The sequence below is a fragment of the Accipiter gentilis genome, chromosome 5 (assembly GCF_929443795.1).
Source record: "Accipiter gentilis chromosome 5, bAccGen1.1, whole genome shotgun sequence".
NCBI classification, from domain to species: domain Eukaryota; kingdom Metazoa; phylum Chordata; class Aves; order Accipitriformes; family Accipitridae; genus Astur; species Astur gentilis.
The window spans coordinates 15,231,349-15,242,020 of NC_064884.1; the positions used below are offsets into that span (position 1 = coordinate 15,231,349).

The following is a 10,672-nucleotide window of genomic DNA, read 5'->3' on the forward strand; positions in this document are numbered from 1 at the left end:
TACTGCATTTGATGTGGAGGACGTTCATTTTTAAACTTGCCTCCTCCCTGCTTTAAGGCAGTATTCTGACCTTTGCAGTCTGCAGCCAGATTTCATAAACTGGCATTGCTAATCAGCCACTGTGTTCAGAAACAGGGTATGGATGAACAGTGCTTTTAGAGACTGTTCCCTGAATCACTATCCCAGGACTCAACAGGTAGGAATAAGATGATATTCTGAGAAGTGGAGTGTAGGAGGAAGAGAAATCCATACAGTTCTAGACATCAGTATCACCATGATCTCCTAATCCCTACTTCTGGCTGGTGGTAGATTAATGGCATATGTTTTAAAAAGATTAACCATTTCACGCATAACTATACTCTGATATACAGAGTAAATACAATTCCGTGAGCCTTACCAAAATGTAAGGCTTGATCCTACATTCTTAGGAGACCCAAAATGCCCATGGCTTGAAACTTTGACCAGACTGCTTTCAAAAGGACAACTGCTACTGACCATGAGCAGAGCCAGACTCCACCTGTTGACTTTAATTGGAAGTCCACAAGAAAACAGAGATCAAGTTCTGGGTGTATAAAATCATTCACCTCAAACACAGAGACTGTCTCGCTCTCAAAGTTGCATAGGGCTAAAGAACAGGCAAAAACCTGTAAATGTATGTGCAGCAAGAGAACTACTTTCACTCATTCCTACAAAAGCCAAAGCTGATGTATAGTTTCAGAGAACTAAGAACAAACAAGCCAACCACCATGTTTTTAAGTCTTCACAAACTTTAATAGGAAATAAGCAACAAAACAGATGAATAGGAAAGATCCTCTTTTCATCAATATTTTAATTCTATATTGGAGCTTGCAACATATCTTCAGGCTCAATAGAAGCTGAGCTGCTTCAGGGGGCACGAAGAGAAACGTAACGCCAGAGATAGGTTTGTTGTGTCCTCTCCCAAATCCCCCAGAAGCACGTTCAGTTTCTCCCACAAAATCCAAGCCACAGGGCTGTTTATATGACTGATTGGAGCTGACCAAAGAACAGGGAAACCACGGAGATTTGCAGTTCCCATCAGCTTTATTGGAAACTGCTCTGTTTCTGGAACAATATCAAGAACTTATACCTACAGACCCCAAGCACTCACATTCTCCTGCTAAAGTGTTCACTCTCATCTAACGACTCCAATGACAGCAACCCTAAATATGCTGCACATGCTAATCTGCCACTGAACGTATGCCTGGATTTTAATTTTCTATCCACGGCAGCTCAGTCAAAAATGGCTCTCTGAAAGTTAATGTAACTGTCATAAACAACAAATGTAACAAGTTGTTAGGCTATTTTAAAGTCCGGTGGTTTAAAGCTCCTGAAGGAAGTGATGATCCATTTTTGCCTGTGTCTTGCTTATTGTGAAGGCTGTTACTGCTGATGCATTAAGAGTATGATGAACTATTGGGGCAACTGTGCTTAGTGAGAATGCTTCACTTCTTATTCATGCCTGTAGCTGGTGCATGAAGAAAAATGTAGAAAAATTTCCCTTTCTGATGCTAGATTGCTTGTATCTTTTCTTTTCTCCTGCACTCATTTCACTTCTGCCTTTTACTTTTTGTCTCTGTGGACAAAGGTTTGTACATCAACTGTCGATGTATGATTACTATTTTCAAGTACCGATATATTATTTGAAAAATCCAATGAACCCTATGAATTTTATGATAAAAGCATCCCCAAATCACCTTGGGAAAGGTTAGTGGCTTTAAATGCCTATTATGCCACATACATGTTAAAAAATATCAACAGAAGTCCAATCTTCTGCATGGTAAAATGTTAAAATCTAGCCAAATCCTTTTTTCTCTAAGAGGGTGTGTTGCTGTGATGTGATGTACACACTATACTTGGCAGTTCTGTTTTTATGTTTGTCTGCCAGTACGTTCTCTGTGTTTGATGTCAAAACATATGTGTCACTGAAATGAAACAATGTTTTCTACTTATCTGTATTTCTTCTCCTCTTCTTTTTTCTTTTCTTTTTTTTTTTCTTTTTTTTTTTTTCTCCTTCTTTCTGGAAACTAAGTCAACATCCAAAAACCTGTGTGCAGTGTTGTAGACTTGACAATTGCAATCCACCCTATTGGAAACAAAACCTCTGACCATCACAGCTGTTGTGGCAGTAAAGTAAAAAGAGCAAAACCCAAACCCCTCCTTTTATTCAGGGTTATGATATATCGGTATACAATCAACAACCCTCTATCTGAAAACTCATTTGCTTGATGCAGCTTTTAGCTTGGAGAAGTAAAGAGTTTTGCATTTGTCCTTGTCCACTTGATGCTTTGTTACTCATCATCTTTTTTGCCTAGGCTTAAATCAAGTGATGCTTACAAAAAAGCCTGGGGCAATAATCAGGATGGCGTTGTAGCCAGCCAGCCTGCACGTGTCGTAGATGAACGGGAGCAGATGGCCATCAGTGGTGGCTTTATCCGCAGGTGAGCCTTTTTATCCGCTGTTTTCTCTCTATTCTCCTTGTCACTGATATATTTAGATTTCTTCCATATGGTCGTGAGTTCTGTGATGCTCATTAACTCCTTCAGTGGTGCTGGGAAACACGATGGAGCCAGTGTTTTCCACCAAGTGGTAGGTGCTCAGATTTAGGTTGACAGCAATTAAGACAGGTACTAAAGGCTTACTGCATCCACTGACTTCCCTTGGCCCTGCGGGTGCTTGCCTGAGCTGGTGCAAAGGACGGTTATGGCGCCAGAAATCCTGGAAGTAAGGGTCTTAACCCTGAGAACCAGAAGATGCTTGAAAACGTGGCCCTAAAGCATCCTCCTTGAGATTGCCCAGATTTGGGCAATAACAAAATAGAAATAATATCTATGTATTTACTTCACAGCAGCAACATGAGGTTGCAGGCTGTCACGGCCAGTCAGCGCTGTCCCCTGCACTCCAGCTCCCCAGCGTGAACAATGCACTTTTCCTGGGGGCCTTATTATGGGTCTCATTAATGATGTTTGCCAAATGCCTCAGAAATGAAGTGTCAGATAAATACTAGTTTATCATTATAATGTCTCAAGATATGTAGTGCTCATTATCCATCCTTGCCAGAAGATGTACTAAAGCATCCAGCTCCCCTTCCTCTCTTTTCAAAAAGAAAAAAGCCTCAGGCTCCCTGCCAAAGCACTGAGCTAAGCACAGAACTTGAAGCACACTTATCTAGAGGTATACTGCTTCCCTGCTTGTGTCTATGCAGAAAACCTCACTGAACGGGGAATGATGCCCCACTCCTCAGCTGCTGTAAAGCCACAACTATGGAGAAACATTGATGGTTTAGTGGCAACCTCTGTGCACTCAAATGAAAGCCAGTTTGAAACACACAGCTATACTGATGGCAACCAAACCGCAAACTTTCAGCAATACATAGGGATCCAGCAATAAGTACATACTGATTACAGTGCTTAAAGAGCATGTATTTAGATGACAATGCTATCAGCTGAATGGATAAAGGCATACCAGTAGGCAAAGCTTTGATCTCTGAAGATTAAGGACACTGGATTAATAAGTAATTATCTTTCCAAAAACTATTATCCACTTATTTTTTTGGCTGCCCTGATAAAGGGAAATCGGTGTGATGGAAACAATGCTGTCATGCAATCTGGAGCGTGGGATGGAGTTGCCATTTAAGTTTGCTGGGTCTGCCATTCACTTTTTTTTTTTTTTATTTCTGGATGGCAGCCCCACCAAAACGAAGGCTGGGGCACAATAACAGAATAGCAGTGAAGGAGGTTACGCTACACCATAATCATTCTGCAAACAGCCTGTAGCACCCTTTTGGCACTTACATGAACACAAATTGCACAAAAGGCTCAAAGTAGTGATTTTCTGAGTGGGACCCATAGACCTTGCCTTTCCCAGTGTCAGTCACTACATGCCTCTCCAGTCACTGGGGCATTGAACTGGGCCTTAGCTCAAGCGTGAGTTTTTTCTTCTAAAAACCAAGCAAGTGAAAAAGACTGTGCTAAGAATGAGAGACAAAGGATCTTTACTGAAGCCAGTAAATCTGAGAGAAGCTGCTTCTGTCATTTACCAGAAACACATTAAATTAAATAGGATGTTAGGTCAAGATTTGCACAGCTGAAGCAGCTCTTCCCCAATATTTCAGTGAGCCCCAAGGGTACGGAGAACTGGACAGTATCCATTAGTTATGTGTAGTTCAAGGAGGGGAACAGGTACAGCTTCAATTCCACCACCCTCAGCATTTCCCATGTACTCTAACAACACACAAGTCCAAACAGAGCACCCTTCCATTTGTCTTTTGAGGAGGGCCATCACTAGCAGAGAGGTGCAGTATGTAGTACAGACAAGCTCAGACAGCAACACTTCTAGGAACAGCAGACATGAGCAGTATAAACAGAGCAGTGATGAACCCAGACAATTAATCCCCACAACCAAAAAATAAGCACGTAATGTTTTTCAGGCTAGCTACTTATTAATCCCTTTTCTTCAAAGCTGAGCACAGCAGCATGCTCCTCAGGTGACAAGCGAAGGAGGATGCAGGGGAGATTGCAGGTGAATCAGAGTTTCAGGGTAAACCTCCTCTGTCTCTGCTTCGAATAATTGGTTTTATTGCTCCCAGGGTAACAAACGATGCCCGGGAAAATGAAATGGATGAGAACCTCGAGCAGGTCAGCGGCATCATTGGCAACTTACGTCACATGGCCCTGGACATGGGCAACGAGATCGACACACAGAATCGCCAGATTGACAGGATCATGGAGAAGGTAAGAGATGACATTTCTAAGAGGACCCCCAAAGAGGCTGTTTTCCCTTCTGCAAGCACAGGATGTGCATACTGCAGTTTTTCTTCAGCTTGGAGAAGGACAAGGGACAGAAATAGCTGCTAGGGCTCCTCTCTCTTCTCCCTCTAAATCATTGGGCCACAGAAGTGCTTGCTGCGGTGGATCTTCAGTAACCTTCAGTGCACATTGCGCTGAACCCACAGTGTTGGGTTTGCAAGACAACAGCTGGCAAAGGGACCCCTTAGCACAAATCAAGTCTCCTTCTGCAACAGCTTTGAGAAAGGTGAAGTGCCCTGAACTGTGCAGCACCGCGAGGTTTGGGTCTGAATGCCCTGGCACTTCCTGGCAAGCTTTAAGCTTTCCTGGACTTCCCTTAGAAATGCCATGAGCAATTGAGAATTGGATCACCTGCTTGGAGGGCTAGTCCCAAAAAGGGGATAGGGATTTATTAAGCAAGGCTTTGCTGTATGGTAACAGTGCAGCCAGTCGTGGGCTGCCTGCTTATAACCACATTAGGAGAGAGATCTACCAGCTCTCTCGGTGGTGTGGTGGTGGTATATATGTATGTAAAAATAACTGAGGCTCAGCATTACTGTTGCAAAATCACCATCTAAAAAGGCAGAGAACACCGTTCCAGTGCCAGACCTGCATTGCAGATTTCTGAAGCAGATAGCAGTACCCTCCAAACCTGGCTGGGAACTCACTGCCATTCTCAGATCCCAAGATCTGCAAGCCATCTGCATTCATGCTGGCAGAGCTCCAGGCACAGGCACAGCCAGGCTGAAGTGACATAAGAGGCTAGATCTTCATCTGGTGTAAAATCAATACAACAGTTGACTTCAGCTGAGATTTACACAACCTGAGGATCTAACCCCAGGACTTATATGTGCTGCTTAGAGTTAATGCTGACCTTAAATGGTAGAGCTTGTACTCTTGAGCCTTTTTACACGTGCAAGCCTTCTCACACGAGCAGGATGCCCATGACTATTTTTCACGTCAATTAACTACATCAGAGCCTAGTGAAAAAATTAAAGTACTGCACTGAGGGAGTCACTCATATTTTTGCTTATTGGAGTTTGATTCCAGAGAGAACTGGGTAAAGTATACATTGTCTTAAAGGTGGGAAGTTCATCTCTGACAGAGAGACAGTCACATAACAGAGCAGAGCACATGGCTTTGCGTCAGTCAAAAGTTTTGTTTTATAAAGCTGCATCTGTTACTTTGACTGCATTGGCAAATGCACAGGATTGCTGTGATGCCATTCTGCAGCATTTCATACTTCTGGAAAAAAAAGGAGCATGGAGGGGAAGGATTTACCGCTGTGACTCATATGAAAAGCACTCTAGAGCAGCACATCTATCTACATTGTGAGAAGGGACTGGAAGATTATACAGCCTACATCATAACTACCTTTAAATAAGAAGTCTAGGACATATGTTAGAGCAAGTATGAGGACATGCACTATTACACGTTACCAGCTACCCTACTCATGACATACCATAGTGGCAGGAGACATGCCCTGTGGATGGAAATCTGCTGCGTCCTATCCATGCCTGGAGGATACTCTGGCAAACTACAGCAAGCCTAACAAGTCACTGTTCTCCTATCAGTTCAGGCTTGCAAACATCTGGGTTTTGAAAACATTGACCAGGCCCTTTGCGCCCGTGAAGCACATGGGCCAAATCTCTAGGCAGTGCAAGCTGAGAGCAGTTGGCTAACTGAGGGACTGGCCTTCCATATCTATGTGGTCTTCTTACAGAGCTAGGCATTTCACAGAGCAGTAGAAAACCAACATTGCAAGCTAATGCGATTCATTAAATCCAGCCTCACAGGCAAGCCTCGTCAGGCAGAGCCCTTGGCTAAAGAACAGTGACACATTTCTGAAAGATTGAGTTGTAGTGTACACAGAGTAGTCATCATGAAAGCAGGACAGAACCAAGACAATCTTCAGTCTTAGTGAAAATCTGCTAAATTTCTCAGAATAAGGACACACAGTAATGAGATACTAGAAAAAGAAACACAATATATTAGGAAAACCCTCTATAAAATTATAGGCAGAAATGGCGGTTAGCCAGATAATACTGAAACTGCAAATGCACACACATCCATTTTGCAATGAAATATGTCAATAGACCATCATCCCTAGCTGGCGGTGGACATGCAGCATTGCTGGAGTTGTTTTCTTTTCCTGACCAGCTGGAGCCCTGTGCTTTTGATCAGTTATGATCATTAGAAAGACCCTTGGCTGGCGTATTTTGCAAAAGCTGGGGTGTGTCACAAAGCTAACCCAAATGCTTCTAAAGCATTCTTGTTAAACTGGATGCATGCATCCAAACCCAAGCAATCTCATAATGCAGAGATGTAATCTGATCTACCCACAGTAATCAGGATAGTAATGAATAAAAGCCTTTATCCTTCCCTCAGATCAGAAAGAAAGGGACAAAAACTAAAATGACAACGAGATAAGTAGGTCAAATAGCTCAGACATCATCACCAGAAGACCCTGGCCCTAAAATGAGCCATAAATAGAAGGCTGGGAGGGAAGTAGGAAGGTCTCAAAGCATTCTGTCTTGACCTAGGTGGGAAGGTCTGTACAAAGACTCCCACTGACTTTGATGCAACATCATCCACGAGGGTTAGACCTTAGTATTCCTGTTTAGGACCATTATGTTTCCTCAATGTTCAATCAATATCCATGGATTTCATGACAAACATAACTGCTTCCAAAACCGTTAACTTATTTTTCAGGTAGTCTTTTGGCAAAAGCACACAAAACTATTGTGGTAGACAAGGTCAAACTCATGGCTAAAATTAAGGAGTGTGGCTCATAATGAGTAGTTATGCTAATTTATGCTTGTTGAGGATCTGGCACATGCTACTGTACTAAAAATACAGTGCATAGCAACAAAAAAACCCTACATAGCATTTGCCAAAACAATTACGGAGAAAAGCCCAAGATATTTAAGAATGATTTATTGCAGATCAATATAACCATTTTTAAAGGATTTTTAAATGTATGTGGGAAATTTGCTTCACCATTCTGTCTTTGCAAATTGGAGATGTAAAATAAATGTGTACAATTTGGATGCACCCCAGAGATGTGGGAACAATCAAAGCTAACAAAACACAGGCATCAAACCAGAGAAAAGAGTTTGCTATTTGAGTTCATGCTTTTAAAGCAGTAACACAATTCTCACCTTTCCCACAAGTCTGATTTGAAAAAATTGAAAATATTTTCTATCTAGTCCCTCTGCCAGCATAAGTCAGCATAGCAACATGGGTTTGAAGGGAGCTTTACCGATTTCTGTTAGCTAAAACAATGTCTTTAGTCTCCAAAGCTAACTTCAGTAGAGCTACAGAAAGCCATGGTCAAAGTGTCTTCCCACTCAAAGAGAACTCCTAAACCTCCCAAGTAGTGCCGTTTTATTAACAGCATTTTATAATCATGACAAGTGTTACCCCATGGAATACAGTGAAGGTAACAGTTCAGTCTAAGCTGGACTAAATTCCAGTTTGGTTGCTTCAAATAACGGTAGAATCCCTGCCTTTTCTCAATTCCTGTTTATGCTGCTCCCAATGTCAAAGGTTACTCTGTCTTGCAACTATGCTCGTGAACTTTCTTGAGAGAAAGGAATAAGGGCATCACTCCTACCTACTTCCCTTCCTTTCACATGTAGAGCAAAGAAATCCAGACTGATGTATTTTCAAAAAAAATTATCTTTGCCAGCATTCCCTACATCAGATGATCTAGCTTCCCCGTGCCAGTGACTCTCTACACTAACAAAATTTTAGTTTTGACTGCATGTCTGGTGATCTAAATTAGAATAGCATCCAGGCCCACTGAATCTTAGAGAGAGCAAGCACTGAAGCTTTTCACCAGTGAAATCCATATGCACACCATTGGTTCTCATTCTGTCATCCATTACCATCAATACATCAATAGCACCAGCTACAGATCTAGCACAGCATTTAAAAGAGCTTAGTGAAGCTGAATACAAACATAAAAGCTCTACTCAAAGGCTACCTGAAGTGTTACAAAACCAGCAAATCTGTAATTTCCTTTTGGGTCCCTAATACCACTACAAAAACCAGCGCTCTGGTATTTTCAAGCTTCTCTTTTTTCCTGACCTAGCCAAGACTAGAGAAGTGTCCACTAAGCATTGTAGACGTTCTCCTTCTGCTCCGTACTCATCTGTTTCTTTCCTCTGTGTTTCCCTAGGCTGATTCCAACAAAACCAGGATTGATGAAGCCAACCAGCGTGCAACAAAGATGCTGGGCAGCGGTTAAATGCAGTGAAGTGCATTTCCTTTTAATGCTGTCCAACAGGGCAGTACCTTCATGCTTTTATCATGGTATTTACCTACTAGGTTTGCACACATGCACATATCAGCCCCATTGTAAATGTTGTCCTGTGTAGTTTGTCAGCTTTCCAAAAATGATACTTGTAATTATTTTTTTCTAGATATCTTTCTTTCCAAAGGTTGTACATAGTGCTGATTTGATGGCTATAGCTCACTATGATGTTTTTTGGGATTTTTCCTTTCCTTGTTTCTGTTTTGGATTCCATTCCTTTTTTCCCCCCTCTCCTCATTTTTTTTTAAATGATGTTTGCTGAATGACAACACTGTTGGAATGCTAAACGTGCTGTTAACCTTTAAATATACAGTATTGTTCTTGTAAAACTGTGACATTCCACAGAGCTACTGCCATGCTCCTGTCTTTGGGTATCATGATGTTTAAGCACTTAAACCTGCTGTCTTCAGTTCTTCATTGCCATTATCTGTTGTTATGATTTCATGATTAGACAACGTGGAATTATATTACTATAACAAGCATTGCACTAAAAAGTGATGTGATTTATGCATTTATGCATGAGGAATAAATAGACTTTTAGACTCCTACTTAAACAAGAATTTTCCCATGGCAGTAGCACACCAACAATGACAACAAAAGCATGCTCAGTATTCGGACTCTTTTGGGACTATGTTATACCAGCAAGTTTGCAGTTGTGCCACTTTTTTCTTGTTGATATATATATAGTTATTAATCATGATCATTTTTTTTAATTATGAAAAAAGAGGGATTTGGCACTCACCATTTAGCCATTGCCAGCAAAATAAAAGCTTGGCTGAAAATATGTCAAAGACAAAAAGAAATAAGTGTAATATATTGGGTTTGTCTGCTGCTTTTGAAGACTATCTTTTGGAGGTAATGACTACCATATGAAATGGTGCAAAGAAATGTAATTTTTATAAGGCTCTCTTAACTAGTCGCTATCCCCATGTGGTTTGTTATCGGTACAGTTCTCTGTTGCTTACCTAGAGCTATGCACACCAAATCGCTAAGATGTTTAGTAGCTGACTTAATTAAAAAATAATAAAAAAACCTAAATGAATGAACTCTAGATAAACTGTGAGATAAATATAATTTACAGCATGTAATATGAAATTCCTTATGTCTCCTGTCAGTTTGTGAAGTGATTGACATTTTGTAGCTAGTTTAAAACTTATTAAAAATTATAGATCTCAGAACCATGCTTGCTTTATCCATTTGTTGCCCTACGTGTCAGTGACAACTAGTTATTTGCCACTTACCTGGGAAAAGGAGAAGTGCAAAGTCTAAAGACTCTTTACAAACTAGTTCTGTATTACACATGGGAAACTAAAGATTTCTGTTTGCAATACTGTGTAAAAGTTACTACTCTAAAAATAGCATTTTACACTCAGCACATTCCAAGGGAATATTATTTTAAATAATCTGGCTTGGATTGCCAAACACTGAATCAAAACATATTCTCTTGTTCAAGGGAAAGAAAAAAAATGAAATAAATGTTATGGTACAGAAGGATATAGTTTCTTAGTCAATAAAATCTATTCCTGTGGTGTTTCTAGCCACGTGCTAA

At 40.9% G+C, this 10,672-nt stretch overlaps 1 protein-coding gene across 1 annotated transcript in view; it reads left to right on the forward strand.

Annotated features, from left to right (window-relative positions):
- SNAP25 (synaptosome associated protein 25) overlaps positions 1-10,290 on the forward strand; it is a 66,476-nt gene extending 56,186 nt beyond the window's left edge. The window contains exons 6-8 of the mRNA XM_049801235.1: positions 2,334-2,459; positions 4,607-4,751; positions 8,989-10,290. Coding sequence (XP_049657192.1) covers positions 2,334-2,459; positions 4,607-4,751; positions 8,989-9,057 — 340 coding nt within the window. The 3' untranslated portion in view covers positions 9,058-10,290. The remainder of the gene's footprint in view (positions 1-2,333; positions 2,460-4,606; positions 4,752-8,988) is intronic.
- Positions 10,291-10,672: the final 382 nt, after the last annotated feature.